Raw genomic sequence first — 20,600 nt, 5'->3', positions numbered from 1 at the left:
TTTCCTACTTTTTTATCCCTTTCGGAGAACCAACAATTCTTTAGGAACTTTGAATACTGAATGACTCTCAATCACCGTCAGCTTTAGTAGAATATCTTTCTTATCTTAACAAGTGTCTTATGTAATGGAAGAAGACTTAAGAGTGATGGTGATGGGGGTGCACATTCCATTTATCCAGCCCAAAATAATACAGTACAATAAAATGTGAGCCACAGTATACCACCAAAAGTACTCCTTGGGAGAAAGCTAAATATTCTGAAAAATCACATTTTCCTTCACGCCTGTTAGTAGCAAACCATCTTTTGCACAGCAGGATGTTTCCCCTAGTACCCTCTCTTAAAGGGGTACGATGTCCCCTTGGGGCCAAATTTCCCCTCCAAGGAACAATTTTAGTGCTAGGATCATTTGATGTACTTGTAGGAGGCTGTGAGCTCCACGTCCTACCCCTCCGCCATCTTGATCCAACAACCCAGTGCTAGGATCATTTGGACTCCATTCCCCAAACTGAATGTTTCAAGAAGGCTGTGAGAATTCCAGTCTCACAAAGGGAAAAAAGAGAGAAGTGGGCAAGATGTTTGGTTCGTTACTGTTTTTAAAACTCTGTGTGCTAGCACACCAAACTCTTGTCTGTAATTTACCTTCGTCGCTATTGTTTCTGTATCATACTGGAAGCCTGGATTCTAGGGAATGAATTAGGGAGCGGGGATTTTCCCGGGTGTGACCCGAATTCAGTTGTGACCATGTTCTGTGTTTCCGACATAGGAGAGTTGTACTGCTGACTAGATCTTCTTGACTGTTGATGAACACGAATGACTACTACAATACATTTTGTGTTGCTTGTTGGATGAATTTGCATGTTAACTGTAGGCCAATATAGATTTGCCTTTAAGACTCTGGAAAAGCTACATAGTCATCATGAGTTTCTATTACTTCTGCATCCAATGAAAGCCATTTTTTACCAAACTGGAAAACCAGAGGCTTTTCTGAATTTCACATACTGTAACAAATATGAATTTAAAATTGTGAAAATGCTCTGGTTGCTCTAAGCCTAATTAAGAATGTTTGTAATTAATAGGTTGCTAATTATTTATTAAAGTTAAAAAGGAAAAAAAAGGCATAAAATGACCTTCTACTGATTAGATTTTCAGTTTTTCCCTAAACTGGAAATGCCTCATTATAAATAGGATCTATAATTTTGTTTCATAAAACACAACAAATCAATGTTTTATGTAAAATATTAAAATATTAATATAAGTGTGTACGAATTAAAATAATCTAAATCCAGAAAATGGAAGTCCTAAAAGTTCATGGAACAGACTATATTCATTTAACCAGGACTATGTAGAAATAGAAAGGAAAGAAAAAAAATCTTTTCTTAACCAGAGAAAATATTAAAAACCATTGCAGAAAATAGTGGATTTTGGATTCCAAACATTTTCAACAGTGTAATAGAAATTTTTCTGTAATTTTCTTATCACTGCCTCTTTTTTAAAGTCTTCATTGAATTTACCAAAAGTTACTGTAGCTTAAAAGGTTGTGTGAGCACTAACTATTGGCAGAAACTGCACTTGCAAATAAAAATAAATGTTTGCCTTTTTCCCATCGTGTTATTGGAAACTCTGGTAATTTCCTGAATTTGCTTCTTGAATAACAAGAATGGTGTCTTTATGATCTTGAGGAATGCAAATAAGTTGCTATAAAATTATATGTAATATCATGTTGACATGAAGCAAAGATAAATATTCCCATCCCCACAGGTTATAAGCGGTGTAAGACTACGATGTAGATACCACTATTGAAAAAAAAATTAAATTCTGGAAGGCCAAATTCAAGGAAAGCCAGATTCATGGCTGAAGGTTCCTACTCTGCTGTTCCAAAGATGGTGAATTGATCTGATTGCTTTTACCCACGAAAGATATAAAAAAGGAGGTGTTCTGGATTAGAGAAGCTCTCTGGTAGACTGGAAGAAAGTGTTGGGCCCCCTCCTCCTGTTTGGGTGACAAGGAAGACATTAACATTTATCCCATGAAGTTGAGAGTGATACTGGTAAATAAAGAGTTCATTTCTCACCTGGAAATTTCAGAAAGTGAAAACCCTCAGGAAATAACCTGAGATAGCAGGATGAGACCTCCTAATAGTAGTATATTGTGTGCCAGGGAAGAGAAAGATGAAGGCAACCTTCCCCAGGCAGGTCCCTGAAGCCACTGGAAGGCACAGAAGAATACACCAATTTCTTCTGCTTATGATGGTGCATAGAGAGAGAACAGGGAACACGGCAACCACTTAACTAAGTAATGGGGTGATACCCAACTTGAATAGTGCATTGGAGGTATGCACCATGGGGGGAAACAAAGGGAAATATGGCTGCTTTTCTACAGTGGGCAGGGTCGGGGAGGAGCTGAACCTTACTCTAAAAACCACATATATCATCTACACCACGACCACTCTAAAAGCAGAGGCTGTAGTCTTCAGGTGGACACAAATGAAACTCAGTCATCTCCTCTTCCTCAACAGAATATCCAAGGCAGCTGACTGCAGCCAGCTGGGTTACTGGCATCTCCATTCCCCACAGCTCCCCATAGGTTTGAGCCACGAGTTAGTCTGAAACTCCATGATTCGAAGGAGGAACTCAGAAGAAAGAAAGGGAGGATAAGAAAGCACACCTTGTCCCCTGCCACTGCCTATCCACTCTACTTCTTTCTCTCTGATACAAGTTTAGCTCAAGCAAAGGGGAGGGGAGTTATTTTGATTTTGAATGAGATTGATTTTTTTTAATGGATTAGGCAGATGGAATCAGTCTGAGTTATGGTTGTGTCCCCATTACCCACTGGGACGAACACACTCAGTAGCAATTACTAGAAAAATAAAATCATTCCATGAAGTTATCAACTCAATGAGTTCACACTCGTTGGGCAAACCGATCGAGTGAATGTCCCTGTGTCATCAAAGAAACGGTAATGAGATTCGAGGCAGAGAAATGATTGATTTGGTCTGAAGCAGCTACAAAATGTACAAGCAGGAGCAGTTCTGTGAAAGTGACATGATATAGTACAAATCCAAATTGTGCAGCAAACCCATCAACGTAAGCCTTGAAATGTGTGCATTTTGAGTTAAGTGAATAGATGACCTTAGTGTGGGTTCTGCCAAAAGGAGAACCTAAGACAGACACACAAGTCCTTCCTGGAAGATGATCCCAGGAAGCTCATTCAACATGGCAGAGTAGAGACATGAGACCAAGAGGGACAGAAATTTGAATAAAAGGTGTGTATTAATGAATGGGTCACCACTATGGGTGCCTGGGGCTCAGTCCCACTGCAGACCTTCTGGGAGAGATGCTCCAGAATCGTCCTTCTAGCAGTGAAGTGGCTGGGGTATTTATCCACCATCTCCTATCCCTGGTTTGTTGATAGTTGCTCCATCTAGGGCATCATGCCCCAGAACGTCCATCTTGCCCTGTAGGTAGGCAAAGTTTGTTCCCTCCAACTAAGAGGGAGGGAGACATGGGGAGCTGTGGGCATGTACAGAAACTGTCAGCAAACGAGCTCCAGGAAAGACCGAGGGAACATGGGTGGGACCCCAGCAATGTCTCCTACATAAATAGATCTGATGAAGGATAAAAAGGGGACTTGACAAAGTCTGAGGGTTCCTGATTTCTGAATCAAAATATACTGTTTTAAAAGCAAAGGGACTCCTTATCCTGAAAGGTTTGCCCACATAGCAACTGGTTTGATAATTATGCCTCATCATCATTGGCAGCATTTTGAAAAAACATTAAAGCTAGAAAGGACTTCAAGGTCACATATGGTCCACCTTAACTGAGCCTAACCAAGTCCCCAACAATTTGTTCAATGACAGCACATGAATCGTGATACCTGAATACACCACACACACACACACACACACACACACACACACACACACACACACAGAGAGAGAGAGAGAGAGAGAGAGAGAGAGAGAGAGAGAGAGAGAGTTCGTTCTGTTTCATGAGGGCAGGGATTCTTACCTATTTCATTCACTGATGTGTCCCCAGCACGAGACCAGGGTCTATAAAACACAAGATCGGTGCTAACAAATACTTATCTCATTTGTCACATAAGCCTTTGTGACCTTCCCCAGAAGACAACCTGATAGGTTCCGTCAGTTTAAATGACAACTGAAGTAGCCATCGGCCCTGGAGTTCTTAGCCTAATTTTGCACCCTGGACCCTCTTGGCTGTTTGACGCCTATGGAGTCCTCAGAAAAATGTTTTAAAATGCATAAAGTAAAATACATAGGCTTACAAAGGAAACCGATTAAAGCATAGTTATCAAAATATATATTTTAATGTTATGGTTATGATACATTAAATAACAAGATCCGTGATGGGTCTAATAACTGCCGTAACTTCCAATAAGGAATATAAATGATTTTTGGAGGTATCTGCAACAAGTATAATGTGGTCATTTCTGCCGATGACTTACACCTAGGTCCTGCTTATAATACAGTGGTTTGGTGCCTATGTTCATAATTGAAGGAGATGCTACCTTTCATTCGAGGTTAGTAAAACTGAAGGTGTAGTTTCTTCTCATCCAAATTCATGGACTCCAACCGTCTCCCCGACACCCCTAAACTGACAACCTCCTGAGCAGTTCACTGGGCTGGGGATGGAGAGAATCCTTGCATAGATTTATACTCAGAATTCAAAATAAACTGACACAGAAAACTGGATGCCAGATTGAAAAAACAAACAAACAAACCCTGCATTAGTCTTTTGGGGTCTTTCATGTACATGTATGGCAGGTAAAATTTGAACACTCATTTTAATAAGGATGCTAGAAAAATATCATTAGTAATACCTCTTATGGAGCATTTCCAGTGTGCCAGGTGCTGTGCTAGGGACTTAAATGTACTATCATGCATCCTCAAATAACTTTGCAAGGAGACGACAGTGAACTCCATTTTCAGATAAGAAAATGAGCACAGAGAAGCCCAGTAATTTGGCTAATGTTGCAGGTAGGCTGATAGCAAAGGCTTTTTTAACCAGAAGTTGTCCTACTACTAAATCAGAATTATCTGGAGAGAGCAAGTAGTCAGAATACCAATTCTAGGGTCTCACCATAGAGATTCTCAATCACTGGGTTGATGCCCTAGAACTGACATTTTTCAACGACCCCCTGAGATGATTCTGATACAGGCTGCTTGCAAACTGCACTTTGAGACACACATTGAAAGCTGTGTCTATCTGGTTCAGGCTGCTTGGGTGTTTGTTCCAGGGAGGTGTTTGTGCCCAGTGCTGGTTTGGACTACCCTCCCAGGGAGGTGTTTGTGCCCAGTGCTGGTTTGGACTACCCTCCCCTGTAAACAACCCCAGTGCACGCATTGCCTGCTACCTCCACCAGACGCTGCAGGTCATTCCTTCCATCTTCCTCCCACTTCTCCATTCTCATATCTCTGTTGTCTCCCCCATCCATGTGGCTTCGACAAGTCTTTGTTAATGGAAACATTAGAATTGGTGAGAAAAGAGTGGTTATAGTTTAGAGGGCTTTCTTGGGGTGGAGAACAGTCTTCCCTGTTCTCTGAGGCAGCTTCACTGGGAGCTATTTGCCGAAAATGGGGGAACCCTGCAAAGAACCACTCTCAGAATTGAAATCAAACTCCTCCTTCCCCGAAAGAAACATGCATATGGTTCATCCAGCCTGGCTTTTCCAGGCCAGCACAGCAGCAACCAGACACAACATCCTTTTGTGCCCAGAGGCGTTTGTGTTTAAAACTCCAGTAAAAAAGAAAAATGACAGTTAAAGGGGTAATTGAGCATCTGTGGATTATCTGTTTGTTTTCTTTCCCGTCTCTGAGCTCAGGAAACAATGCAAATAGACGAGCCACCCCACAGCTTGTTCCTGCTGCAGGAGCCTCGGTGAAATGCAGGACAATGACAATGAACATGAGTCATCCCTCTGGACACCTTGCCTTGTCCACCCATAGACCACTGGCCCTGCCCTCATCAGGAGGCCCCCTTTTATTCTGCTTAGTTGATGATGAAGATTAAAAAGGGCTAAGAAAAATAAGGCGAGGTTCATAGAAATTAGGCTGAACTTGAGACCTAATTTTAGGACTGCTAAATAAAGATGCCGTGATTAATAGTAACAATAACAGACCTAGTAATAAGGTGTTTTATATGTACTGCATATCACAGGTGGAAAAATAATCACTCTTAATTTTGAGAATTAAGAAATTTGGATTCTAGAAAGATTTAATTAGCTTAGACACAGGGATGTAGCCATATGGCAACACTTTGTAAAGCGCCAGGGCACTTTGTTCTGTTTAGAATGACCTGTGTGTGTGTGTGTGTGTGTGTGTGTGTGTGTGTGTACACATATGTATGCGTGTGTGTTTTCTTGTCTGTTCTCCCCCTATAGACTTCCAGTTGTCGTTTACTACTGTACACCCAGCACTGAGCCTGCACTCAGTAGGTGCTCAAAAACTGTTTGCTGAATGAATGAATGACAATTCCAAAAATAGTAATGAGTCCTGTCTTGTGAAAGCAAAATTTTTAAAAAATACAAATTTACTTTTGTAAAAGTAGATTAAATTAAGTAAAGATGGAGTTTTCAGAAGTACGACTCAGAAAGCCTAAAAATGTTTTCTAAAGTGGATACACCTAAGTGTCTGTTTCTCCCCAGATCCTTGGATGGTTCCAGATAAGTAGGAAGTTTCCTAAAAATACATGAGATGCTAAAAGGGAGAGGGCTTGTCATGTTTGGGTCGTGGGGTGAGATGATCACAGATGACGGAAGGGTGGAGGACACGTGGGTGGGGTGGGGGTTATTTGCCTCCGCTGGCACCAAAGGCGTCTCTTGGGCTTCCCTGGTGGCGCAGTGGTTGAGGGTCCGCCTGCCGATGCAAGGGACACGGGTTCGTGCCCTGGTCCTGGAAGATCCCACATGCCGCGGAGCGGTTGGGCCCGTGAGCCATGGCCACTGAGCCTGCACGTCCAGAGCCTGTGCTCCACAACGGGAGAGGCCACAGCAGTGACAGGCCCGCGTACCGCTAAAAAAAAAAAAAAAAAAAAAAAAAAAAGGTGTCTCTTTTTTCATGTGCAACAGGCAACTTTCATGAGGAATCAGGGCTTGTTCCTCACTGACCAGGCAGGCACTGAGAAGAAGTCATGCAGGGAAAGACTGAGGTTGCCGGCGCAGCAAACAAATGGATAATAGGAGAGCAACTGGCTGATAGTTATCAAGATTTGCTAGTATAATGAACTTCTAAGGATGTGCTACTGCCAACAATTGAAGACTTGGGGAGATAACTCATGCGCTTCCTCTCATGTGGTGATGATTTTACAGGGGTAGGGGGATTCCCACCCTAACACCAAAGAAAAGGATTTCCCCTACCCCTGCTCAGATCTTCTGAAAAATGATTATGTAGAAAGTGAGTGGAATCCAAACTATGTACATTTCTCTAGGGAATTTCAGTAAATTACATTTTATCACAAATAAACCTCAACCTAAGCTACTATGTTCAGTCCAACTTTTTAATCCAAAGTGAAATGCCAGACTCAAGACTGAGAATCACCAGAAGCTATATTAGACCAATCGTTCAAGAGGTGCCATTATTAAAACTACTTATATTTGCCAAAATAAATCCACGTGTTTTCACCTGGAAAAGCCAACTCCCTCCCCCTCCCCCATTGTTTCCTTGCTCTTTCTTTGCTTTTCCTCTTGCAGAAATGAAATCCCGTCTTCATCATTCCCCTCTCTCCTCTGGGTGCCCCAGAAACCATTTTAGTCTGTTTTCTTATTTCAAGAAAGCATTCAAATGTTAGACAGTAGTGTGTTTTAATTCATTTTGAAAAACAAACTCACATGGATTGATTCTTCAGGTCCCCTTACTTGGACCTGACACACTATGAAGTCCGAACAACTCTGCATAGTTACATTAAACAGGTTCTTGTGCTGTGAATTCACTGGGTGCAGGTAGCAGTGAAACATTCCCAAGACAATCACTAGACATGCAGAACGCCAGCCAGAAGCATGGGTCACTTTCAGGGGTCTTGCTGCAGGGAGCATGAGGCTGTATTTTGTGTACATTGACAACGGTATAGGGTAAGCCATCTGTGTTCAAGGGAGCAAAGCCTCCAATATTCCTCTTGAACCTGAAGGGGTGTCTTTCCAAACGAAGTGTGATTTCAATCCCTAAACTTCAGAGTCAGATACCTTTCCGAGTTTTATGAGTTGCTGCTTGGAGAGTCAAAGCCAAGCCACGATGAGTATAAAAGCTGGCTGACCCCTTCCTTCCACTCCCCAGCAACTGTCCTTCACCCATGAATCGGAAAGAATCCCCCCATCCTGCGATTTAAGCATGGATGCAGGCCAAGCAAGCCTTGAATACCCACGTCTGTTTGATTGGAGCTATGTTGGTATATCCCATGTACAGGTGGAAAGTGCTTTTGTTTTTCTACCTGATCCAGCCAGTGGAGGGGGGCTGGGGTCTGTCTGCCTAATAGTTTCTAGCCCATGTGCTTATATTGGGATCGGTCCCTAGGGATCTGGACCTGGTTGGCAGTCATTTTGTGGTGGAGATGGTAAATCACCAGCGTTACCACAATGACGAGGCCCAAGATGAGCCCCAAAATCAGGGGCAAGGTTTCCTCCAACTGCTCCCGCTCATCCACTGGGCATTTATGCTCTGAAATGGGAAAGAAGAAGAAAAGCAATGAGCTCCTGCCAAAATATTCTGAATCATAAGTCTGCTCAAGAAACTAAAAGGCAGATAGAGGTGAAAAGATTTCTCAAGGAAACTTCAGAGATATTTTCTTTTTCAGAAACAATACTTCCCAACCAAACTTAAGGCCCAATTCCTTAAAATTTCTGCATAGTGTAAAATAAAAATACATCAGTTAAATAGGGCAATATTCAGGTTATTGGATTCCAGGCCAATGTCAATAAAGCTTCCAAATGATTTATGCAAATTTTCAGAGTTTGGGCAATAGGCACAACCACCATCATTTTTATTGTTTATTTAATTTTTTAAACTTTTTACTGGTGTATAATGTACATAGAATCTCAGACAAAATACATCTTTTAGAAAATCTGAAATTACCAGGTGTTGTCAATGATACAGAGCAATTGGAGCTCTTGTCCACCATTGGTGGGAAATGGTACAATCACTTTGTAGTAAGGTAAGGATAAATATACACCTACCTTATAACCCAGCATTCCACTCCTAGGAATTTACCCAAGAACAATGAAAACATATGGACACAAAAAGACTTGAACATAAATGTTCATAGGAGCTTTATTTTTAATAGCTTAAAACCAGAAACAACCAAAATGTCCATCAGAGTAGAATGGATAAATAAACTGTGGTATATTCATACAATGGAATATTAATCAACAATACAAAGGCATGAACTATGGCTCCACGTAACAAAATGGATGCATCTCAAAAATATTATGTTGAGTGAAAACTGTCAGACACAAAAGAGTACATGTTGTATGACTCCATTTATATGAAGTTCAAGGGCAGGCAAAACTAAGTCTATGGTGATTGAAGTCAGAGAAGTAGGGAACAGTGTGTCTTGCAGAACAGGACACAAGAGAACTTCAGGTGTGATGGAAATGTTCTGAATGTTGATTTAGGTGAGGGTTATGTGACTGCAAGTATAGGTAAAAACATACTGAGTTAACACTTCAGATTTGTGCATTTTGATATATGTAAATTATACCACCATTTAAAAAAGAAAGTGTAGAGTTTGATGGATTTACACCACACACATCAGAACTGGTTTCAGAATTGTGGTGCCAAAAGTATTAGCTTTAAATGGATAATAAATTTGGTATAGTTATGGGAAAAATCATCTAATACACCATCCTTTAAAGAAGATAGAGGAGAAAAGCATGGTGTATTTTGGCAAAAAAATTATGGTCAAAATATTATTATAGTTTCTTTCTTTTTTTTTTTTTAAATTTTGTGGTACGTGGGCCTCTCACTGTTGTGGCCTCTCCCATTGTGGAGTTTATTTCTTTAAAAATTGTTTTGTTGCCTTAGGATAAAACCTGAATTAAACACATCACTGGAGAAGAATATAAAGGGAGTATTAAACTATGGACAAGAAGTCAAAAGTAATTATGGGAAAATAAGGGGATGTCAAAAATTATCATGAAAAATACTGAATCCCCTTCCCCACCCATCCCCATTCATTAAGTGGTCAAAGAAAGGGGAATTCCTGAGTTCTCTTTCCCTTACCCACCATTCCAAAATCCACAAAGCTCTAGAAACCGCAAGTACTTTGTATCGCTCATGTGGCAGCAAAAGCTGGCTGCTCTGATTCTCATTTCTCCTCAGCATGAAGATTCATGTGTGTCACTGCAGGAAACAGATTCATTAACCTGTTTGATTACAGGAGCTTCCCTGAGTCTTCTGGGTCTTATATAATATATGGACAATGCACTGTAGCATTATCTTCCTAAAGTCCAAAATTATTCTGAATTCTGAGAAACATCTAGCCCCAAGGGTTTTAGGTGAGAGATTGTGAGCCCATAAAAAAAAAACCACGCATTCCCCTCTCAGGCTTAAGCCACTGTCTTCAAACTCTGCCTTTGACCCCCAGGAAAAACACTATTTTACATTACAACCCAGAACATACGTATACATACATAACTAAAACCAAAGTGTTATAAAACAATGGTTTTCCTTACTTTGTGCCTTTTATCCTCTGTACTATTCTCTTTCATTTAAAACAGTGCTTAGTAAGGTAGATAGCTAGGGGGAAGCAGCCGCAAGGCACAGGGATATTAGCTCGGTGCTTTGTGACAGCCTGGAGGGGTGGGATGGGGAGAGTGGGAGGGAGGGAGACACAAGAAGCGAAGACATATGGGAACATATGTATATGTATAGCTGATTCACTTTGTTGTAGAGCAGAAACTAACACACCATTGTAAAGCAATTATACCCCAATAAAGATGTTTAAAAAAAAATAAAATAAAATAAAACAGTGCTGGTCATGACCCACTAAAGCAGAGGTTATAATCTTTTTAGTGTCAGTGTGATGAAACTATACCCCTTCTCAGAATACTTATGATTGCATAAAAATAAAACACAGAAAATTACAAAGAAAACAAACTACACTGAAGTTCATCTATTAAAATATTTTAAAATAATATGAGGGACAGTTATATATATATTTATTAGTACACAGGTATACTGGCTGTGATTGCAAAGTAGGGAGAAGCATAACTGTTACTTTGCAAGATCTGTGCAAACATGTGGGAAGAACAAGACTATTATTTATATTGGTGACAAAGTCATAGGTATGATTAATACTACTGTGGGTTGTTACCTTTATTTATAATTGAAGGAAATGTTAAACATTAATTAGAAATTAAAGAAAATAAAGATGTAAATGTTTCCTATTGAAATTTACAGACCCCTTGAATTCTATACACAAACACTATGCACTCCAGGATTGTGATCCTGTGCGATGAACTGATTATACAACCCACAGATTATAGAGCAAGGACAGCTGGCCTCGATCTCTGTCTGGGAGAAGAGCATCCCTTGGCTTAGCCCAGCTCAGCGTCTGGCTTTGGGTGCTCAGAGACCCCTGACTCCCTGTTCATCTCCACAGGTCTTGGGGTCCCTCACACCTCTGCCCTGGCTGGACTTACAGTTCTAGAGAACACAAAAGAGAGGCCCAGGGTGGATGGCCCATGATTGGAAAAAGCAACAACCATCCCAGTCATTGCAAAGAACCAGATGAAGACAGATCAGACAAAATGGTGTAACTGCCAGCTGCCAGTTCAAGTCCCCTCAACCACAAACCTGGAGTGCCCAATTCAACCCTGAATCATCTTAGGTTCTCTTTTCCAGATGTGTGTTTTATTTTGTTTTGTTTGATGACCACAGCATTTTAAAGTTGTATTTACTCCCTGAGGCAAACAAACTGTAAAAGCTCTTAATGAAAAGCAGCTCCAAATGAACAGCATTGAGATGGGCCATGGACCAGGAGGCAAGCTGATTGCTTTCTCCAGCTCTGCTAGCGCCACAGACTTTTCTTGTTGGAGAAGGTGGGCAAGTCTTTTGCTGGCCGTGTTTCCCTCTGCTGTCTGATAGGGCAACTGGAGGGAGGGGTTTGCCCCTCTTTCCATATCTTCTCTGGACTGGCTCGGGACTCCTGTAACCTCAGCAAAATGTATTTTGTGTACTGAGAAGATGTTAAGATGAGTGGGCTTTGGAGATCTTTGGCTGGAGACAAGCAGATACTCTCACCAAGATGTAAGCACAACAGTAAATAAGAACACAATTACTGATTGATGCCAGTGTGTGCCAGGAACATCCCTGTGCACAAGGAAGAGCTGTATAAACTCTTTCCCACTGGCCTGTAAGCTCCACCAGGGCAGGGAAAGTTCCTATATCCCAGTACTGGGTGTACAGGTGTACAGACACCAACAGGGTCCTATGACCTTGGTATACACCATTCCCACCCATTCCAATAGGCTTTGACTACAAGGCAGGTTAGACATCCTGGAGAGTCAACGCCCCCCTTCCCCACCCCAGTAGCCATCAGTGGCAGATGGGAGTTGGAGGGTAACTCAGGTGGGTACCATACTCTTTCCCAGAAGTTCCAGCAGTGTGAGCCCCGGTGCCCACAGTGGTAACCTGCTCTCTTATGCACCTGTACTAGCTTCCTTGCCTTCCCACCTCACTTCCCCACTCCACTAGCAGTGCCTTCTAGAACCACCCAAATAAACTACTTGCCCTTACATACTTATAGAGGATGTGCTTCTTGGGGAACCCAACCTAAAACACTAGGCTCCAGAGCAGTAGCAAGAACACAGAATGCTACGACTGGCTGGCTATGTGGCCCTGCGCTAGGCCTCTGTATTCCAGCCCTCGACACAGTTCTCTGTGGTGTTAATAACAGGATTGAATCCCTCTGGATGCTTCCCCAGGAGGCTCTGAGAAGGAGCAACTACTCAGGTGGCATGTTTCTTGGCTGAGAGGTGCCATGCAAACCACAGCTGTACACAGCACTCTGGATCAGCATCCGTACACCATGCCCCGGTTTGCAGCATGGCAGTCAATCTTAGGGCGCTCAGTTGGGGGTGATGTACATTCATTTCCACTAAAACACAGATCATTTGTCCTATAGATCTGGGTAAAATACAGATCAGGTGGTATCTCCCAAACACACTGTTAGAAACAATGATAAGCTCATGAATCCAGAGCACGCGACAACCTTTCTGAAGATGGCCCCCTGCATTCACAGGTCTGGCACAGTTGCTCAGCTGCAGCAGCTGAGGCTTGGAGAGGCTAAGAGCACAGGATCTAATACCCAAAGACAGGTTCCTGTCCCAGCCCTGGCAGCCACAAGGAGCGCAGTCTTGGCCAGTAGCTTTACCCCTAAGCCTCAGCTTCTCCACTGTAAACAGGGATCTCAATACCTTCTTCACAGGTCTCTTTATTTGTTTGTTTCCCCCCTTGAGAATTAAGATGGGCCCAGTCTATATGTGGCGACTTAAATGCCCATTAAACCTGAGTGTTTAACAAAGGGGCACAGAGGCACCTTCGTGTTCTATTACGTTTCTTCTGTCTTTATGCGTGAGAGTCACCTTTAATTCAAGCCATTAAAATACTCAGGCTGATCTGTTCCCTCCCAGTGATGCATCCTCCATGCTAGCACAGTCAGAGTTCTCCTGGAGCCTCAAAGGGACTCACTACCAGGAATGAATTGTGGAAGGACAAGTTACCCAACACCAGCTGAGACACATGGGCTGCCTTGAACTGCAGGCTGAGAGTTGCCACACCAAGTGTACCTGTTATAGAAATAAGCTGGCCTCCATGGATTGGCCCCTCGGTGGTTTATATTTTCACTGCAGGCTGAGATCCACATCCAATTATTAAAAAAAAAAAAAAACAAAACAGCCCAAACAGACACGTTTAGCCACTTAGGGCCTGTCTGCTTTGCATACAAATCTCACCCAACAGCTGTTACCCACTGATAGGATAGATAAGGCCCTAAGCTTCTGCTGCCCCCCGAGCTCTCTGACCCAAAGACTCCTCCCCATGCTGCTAAGTGACATCACCTAGATCCATAAGCCCCCTCCTGACACCCCTCTCCCTGCCAGGACATCCCTTATCCTCCTTTCCTTTGGGATAGTGGTCCCCAGGGTGCTGTAAGCCTTCTTCTGGACGGTCCCATGCTGTGAGGGGCTTTCCTTACACAACCTGTCCAAGTGCCACCCAATGAAGCTTCTGTGTTTCTGCCTCTCATGGTCATATCATATTCCTTGATCAGCTCAAAATCCCTCAAATCCCCCTACCGACAGTTTGCCATGGCCAGCAGTATCAGCAAGGAGCTTGCTAGAAATGGAGCCTCTTGGGCCCCGCCCCCAGACCTACGGAACCAGACTTGACTTGGCATGTTAACAAGATCACCAGAGCTGTGCACAGTGATCTGGAGCCTCTGGGCTACTTTCATTGGGGATCAGCATAGTAGCCAAGCTCAACGGTCTAAAGGGATTTGTGTGATAAAGATGTCATCCCCATCTGGGCTGCTCTCAGCCTCTATGAGTGCCCACTAACCCATTTCACTGACCCTTTCTTGCTTTTCTCAGAATCTATGAAGGAGGCAGGTGGGAGACTGCAGACTGCCAGGCATGACCCCCTTACACAGGGAATAGGCTCTTCATTGGAAGCCCTTATGCTGCAGGTCCTGCTTGCACATGACAGAACGCATGTACACAGCCCTGCAGTGGGCGTCAAACATATGACCAGGTGCCCTCCCCACCGCAATGCAGGCAGGCTTCACTCACCCACACAGGCATTAGCAACACATCAGAGCCTCTTTCTATTCTGGGGAGTGGGGTCCAAGTGCCAGGTCCCGAAAAGGCACTCCAAAAGGAATCTTTCAGATTCCACCAAATCAAATAAAATGATCTCTTACAAAACACACTGGGGACAGGTGCTGAGAGGTACAGACAGGAGGAACCAGGAACAAAAGGAGCCCTGCCACACAAAGGCACATTGATTCAGTGAGAGATCCTGAATAAGGCTTGCCTTCTCCCAGGAGTGTCAAGGCTTGAGCCCCAGGGCACCATACAGGAGGCAACACCCTAATTATTCCCCAGAAAAGCCTGGGTGAGACAAGTGCAATTTGCTTGTGCTTAATATATCTGCATTTAGGAAGTTATACATGCTTACAAACTGTCTAAATCTATCTATTTAAGCCCTGGAAGTGGATAAGAACTGCTTTTTATGCAAAAACATCATTAAATCTATGCCAAGAATATCACTGATTTTTAGGAAAACAGCTCTGGTCCTTATTCAGTACTCATTTACTCTTATTTTGTACACAATTCCAACATCTATGAGATCTGATTTCTCCATTCATAAATGACTATAAGCAGCAACTTAGAAATAACCCAGAGAGGGTTAGGGTGAGATTGTGATAAGGAACTAGTAAAAGCAGCAATTATAGCACCAGTAGTACCAAGAAATGAAGAAGTGTCTAAAAACCATTGACCAGAGAAACACAAAGAGTAACTAGAGACTACTGAAAGTACCTATACAAACTCAGAAGTATCTGTGGTAGGGACCCTGGGGACTATGTGATCCAATATTTTCAAAATGAATTCTGGGCCATCCATAATCATAAGTCCACTTACTTTTAATTACATTTAATATTTTCAGTTTAAGAAAGACACTCACATTTTATAAATACTTTCATAATCAACAGTATTTTTTAGTATTAAGATGTTGGCGTTTAGTTTAATTTCAATTTTGTAGAAAACACATTAAGATGGAATAGCCCATACAGGTAAGAGCCATAACACGTAGGCATGGCACTGCTGTACTAAATCTATTAAATTCTGATTTGCCTGGCTTTGAAGCATTTGCAAGTCTCTATTAATTGAGCCGACAGCTTCGGAATATCAATTCAGCCAAAGTTAACAGGGCATCTGCAATGTGCCAAGCACTGTATTTGGTGTTAAAAATATAAAGATGAATAAGAAGGAGGCCTTTCTCTTTAGGACAGTTTAACTTAGGAATTCCTAAATGCCTTCTGAGTAAATCATGGGGGGAGGGATTCTATTCCATATACTTTGAATGGGCGGGGCATTTAATGAAAGCTGGACTCCTTGGGATTGATTTAATGATTTGTGTGTGACCCAGGTGGGCATTCCCTAATATCCTACACATTCAAATGGTTGTATTCACCTGGGGACCGCCAGCCCAAAGGTAGGCATCAATAAAGCAGTCAGAATCTCTCCCCATTTCTTAACCACAAGGAATGAATGAGAATATCAAACTGCTTTTAACAACCTCCTCCAGGCAATAGAGAGAGAGAGAAAAAAAATGAATGGAAGAATTCACTTACTCCACTTGCCCAGAGTAAATTGTTGCTAGATTTGGACAAATTGCAGAATGTGAGCTTCTCTCCTGCCCTTCTTCTGGGATGCAGAGAACCAGGAAGATATGGACACCCTGAACCTGCTCCAGCTGGATCCTGCCTGATCCCCTTCCAGGGCTCGCATAGACTGCGAAGAAGCCTTCTTGCATGCCCCAGAGGGAGCAGATCAAGGACCTTGCCTCCTTGGAACCTCATGGATGTCCCTCCACACAAAGGTGAGAGCTGGACAGAGGCAGGTCTCCATGAGTCTCTCTCTGTAACCTGTAAACACACACACACACACACACACACACACACACACACACACACCTCTATTGCATTCTGGTCACACAAAAACTTAGACTCACAGTGGTAGAACCTAGGGCTGGAAGTGTTTAGAGACCATGGTGAAACTGAGGCCTACACAAGCAAAGGCACTTCTCTAATCCATGGCTCTCTCAATAGCTCTTTGGGATTTTTAGCTGCCTTTTCCTTGGGAAACTTGCATCAAAATTATATATTTTTTTCAGCTGACTTTCTTATCTTTCTCCCTATCCACTTTCCTTTTTTTGGCAAAGGAGGGGAGGAAGGGAAAGTTGAAAAAGTAAGGGAAAAAAGGAAGGGAGGGAGGAAGGAAGAAAACAGAGACAAAGAAGGGAGGGAGAGAAAGAGTGAGGAAAAGAAGGAAGTGAAGGAGGAAGAGATAGAGGGAAGATGAAAGAGAAAGCCATTGAAGTTGATACAATTCAGTTTGTTGCCTTTAGTCTTTGAAAAATATTATAGAGGGAGGCAGCGCCATGATATCCTAGAGAAAGTCCACGTGGTAACAGCCTGGTACCCTGGCAGGTTGCCTTCCACATCCATCTTGAGGTCGGCCTTTGCTTCCTTCCTCTCCCTCTCCTCCTGCTTCCCCACCGACCTACCTTCACTGAAGACAAAATCAGAGATGATGTCAAAGGGCTGGATGTGGACTGCAGACAGGATCATGGTGACTGTCTTCTGCGGATCACTGGAGGCTAGGGAAATGGTCTGCTGAGCTTGACATTCATAGGACTTTCCAGCTGGGGTGACCAAGGCAGAGAGATGATGCGAGTTGGCTGTGTGCTTCCCGGCTGCAGGGAAGGTCCAGAGCAATGGTTAGGCCCCTATAGGGCTGGCAGAACTCTCATTATGGTGATCCAGATAGTTGACCTTTGCCTCTTAGCCCAGACCCCCCCCTCTGATCCTCTGCTGACATGCCCTGTTGCCTTGCCTGGCTGGGGCTATGCAAGTGTGAATGCACCCATTCTTTCATGAGCATGGATTTCTTAAATATTAATTTGGAATTTCCTTTTGGAAGAATAAAGTGATACCTAAAACCCCAACCTTTTTTACTATATAAGACCTCACAACAGAGATTCCAAAGATCCACAACGAACAGTGACTTGGTATCCTACACCTCGCACTGGCCCGCAGAAAATAAAATATCTTCTTCATCAAAGCATGGCTGCTGCTAGTACTCTGAGCAGGTGCCCTTGTATGCGTACATATTTTTTGGAAGCCTGCCTCACCCCTTTTCCTCCTTTTCTGGATTTTTTTTTTCCTTTTTTTGGTCTAATTTAACTGTGTGAAATGTTTGAATATGAATTTTGATGAAGAGACAAAATTGCCCTTTTTACTGTGATGATCAGGGGTGAAATGGAAAAGATGACATATGTATTCTTATACATGTTCAATAAAAATCGTTTCCCAACTCAGGTGCCCAGGTGATGAAAGGCTTCATTGTGAGTAGATCAGACAATTTACAAAATAAATACATAAATTTAAATGTGGTCTTTGATGGTGCCTGCAGATCCCAGCATTGTTATTTGGAGCCTAGATATCCCTTGCCACAATATTTTTGGAGGATCTGGGTAGTTGTTGTAGTGATGGGCATGAAAAGCTAATGAATAAGGACATGGTTCAGAATCCACTCTGGGGTGGCCACAGTGGATGACTGAAGATTGCGGTGAGGCCTGAACAATGCTCCAAAAGATCTGAAGGCCATCAGATTCTGACCCAAAATGAAAGTCATACTGTCCCCCTTGAAGTTTTAGCGCATAAGAATAAAAACGGGGGTGCAGAAGAAAATAAAAATACAGCTTTGTCCTTCTCCGTGCTTCTTTAAAGGACAAATCATAAGAAAGCCATCCTGAAGCAGCCACAGGAAGACAGTCCCTCAAGAGACATCTCATCCAGGATCAGGTGATGGGTGACAGGCTGGGCCTCAGGTCCTGAGTTTCTTGCGCATCTACAAGGCCTGAAGGCCAGAGGACCCACCCGCGCTCCTGCTTGCTTCCTCCACCTTGGAGAGCAAGCCCAGGGCTAACTTGGCCTGGGAGCGCCAGGCCCTGACCCTGAGGAATTCGGCCTCCAAGACTGAGATCCCTGCAGTGTCTGCGCTTGCCCGGGCTCCTTTCCGAGCCCTGCTGGTCTCTACTCACCACTGACCGCGTCTTTAAAATGGGTCTTCTCCGAGGAGTCATAGACAAACTGGACCTTGCTCAGCCTCCACGTCGCCTCGGGTCCCTTGGACGTGTTGTGACTTTCCTGCCGAGCGGGGCAGGCGCGCGTTAACCCCCAGAGCAGATCTGGGTGGGGAAACGGAGGGGCGGCCCCTACCCACACCCACCCGGAGTGTGCAATCCCTCTGAGCGCCCCACTAGCAGTTACCTTTACAAACAGCATTTTGAGCGCGTACGCGCGATCCACCCAGAACACCTGCAGCTCCGACTCGTTGTGGCCACAGTGGCCCTTCACCTCAGCTCCCCGGGTCAGTGAGATATCAGCCTGTTCCGTGATTAGCTGGGAACACAGACGCCCCGCACCCCCTCAGCGCGCGAGCCCCAGTGGGGGCTGTAAAGGGCAGCGCGTCCAAACTCCGGGTCGCACGCCTGGGCACTCCTTTGCGCGCGCGCTCCCAGGTCCAGGAACATGCGGTTAGATGCTCTGCGTGCAGACCCGGCCGTTAGGGAAGCAGAGAGAGGGATTTACTTTCAAAGCAGGCGGGGCGAGCAGAAGGCATGACAAGCGGGAACCCCCATGCAGCATTTGGGAACAGCCTGCAGGGTGCAGGGGGGAAGGCGGGCGACCCAGGTCTTCACAGGGTCTTGAGGGAAGGTGCCCTTCGTCCCTGGAGCCCTAGGAGCAAGCTGCGAGGGAAAAAGTGCCTTACATCTACATAATTGCTGGCCCACACATCATAAGGGACAATAAATTTGGCTGCAAACTCTGCCATGAGACACGTCGTCCCATTTTCCCGCACCACAAATATATCTTTTTCAGGGTTAGTGGAGAGGCCTGAGAGATTCTCCACTTCTTGTTCTGCCATGATTCGAGCCATTGTATCTGCAGAAAACAAACAAAAAATCCTATCGGTTAGGGGCTCAGCGAGCCCACGCGTCTCGGGCACAGGGGTGGAGAGACAAGGAGGTCTGCGGGCTTTGGGCTGCCCAAGTTCCTTGCCGGCTGCAGGGCTCTCTGAGAGCCGTTTCGCTGACCTAGCACCAACAAATTCGACTTCGTTGCTGTTAATTTATAATAAAAATAAAATTAAAAAACATTTAAAGCCTTATTAATTTATAATCCGACTGGCGTTTTTCTTCATCTTAGGCTTTTAAACCAAAGCTTTCTCGCCAGTGCTCTGAGCCCACGAAGCAGGCCTGTGCAGCATCGTGTCTGGGATTGGCGTACAAGTGTGTGGCTCTCTGGGGAATTCCCTGCCACTGATGGGAAGGTCCTCCCCTCCTTCCCCCAAAAAAGAACAAACCCGCCAAACATTAGGGCCACGTTTTGACCTTAAGCTAATGGCTTTACTGTGCCAGTTCTATTCTCTGCAAAGAGTGCACCCTGCTCTGGCGGTTGCCGAAACGCTACTCACGGAAGAGCATCAGAAGAACTCGAAGTCTATTCATGCCGAGAACGGCTCTTCCTCGGAGATCCATCCTCGCGGAGCAGCGAATAAGGCCAGTGGTGCTGCTGCAGAGGCCGCCCGAGAGGGAATCCCTCAAAGTCGCCGCTGGAGTGAGCCTGAGTGAGCGAGGGGCGGGGGCACCGAGAGGGAGGAGGGAGGGAGCGCGCGTTCCGTACGCACTGGCGGACTTGGTGTAGATGGAGTACCGCGCCGACCCGGGCAGGGTGAACGCTAACGTGCTCACTGCAGAGGAAAGGACCGCGTGGCGAGGGAGCTGTCCACGGCTGCGAGTGCTGA

The 20,600-nt window shown here is 44.1% G+C and overlaps 1 protein-coding gene across 2 annotated transcripts; it reads right to left on the bottom strand.

The window, feature by feature from the left end:
• Nucleotides 1-7,800: 7,800 nt before the first annotated feature.
• On the bottom strand, nucleotides 7,801-20,351 carry LAMP5 (lysosomal associated membrane protein family member 5). Of its 2 annotated transcripts, XM_032606577.1 has the most exons (6): nucleotides 20,271-20,351; nucleotides 19,566-19,738; nucleotides 19,064-19,195; nucleotides 18,835-18,940; nucleotides 17,296-17,484; nucleotides 7,801-8,667 (listed from the first exon to the last, which is right to left on the bottom strand). In XM_032606577.1, exons 1-6 carry the CDS (start codon nucleotides 20,332-20,334, stop codon nucleotides 8,489-8,491), a joined length of 843 nt encoding a protein of 280 aa, XP_032462468.1. In that variant the 5' UTR covers nucleotides 20,335-20,351; the 3' UTR covers nucleotides 7,801-8,488. The 2 variants fall into 2 exon arrangements, with proteins under 2 accessions (XP_032462468.1, XP_032462469.1); XM_032606578.1 differs by lacking the exon at nucleotides 19,064-19,195 and having other exon boundaries at nucleotides 8,489-8,667; nucleotides 20,271-20,334.
• Between the last annotated feature and the right edge of the window lie 249 nt (nucleotides 20,352-20,600).

The sequence above is a fragment of the Phocoena sinus genome, chromosome 15 (assembly GCF_008692025.1).
Source record: "Phocoena sinus isolate mPhoSin1 chromosome 15, mPhoSin1.pri, whole genome shotgun sequence".
In the NCBI taxonomy this organism is placed as follows: Eukaryota; Metazoa; Chordata; class Mammalia; order Artiodactyla; family Phocoenidae; genus Phocoena; species Phocoena sinus.
The sequence above is the reverse complement of the archived record's forward strand: the minus strand, read 5'-3'. Positions and strand labels throughout refer to the sequence as shown.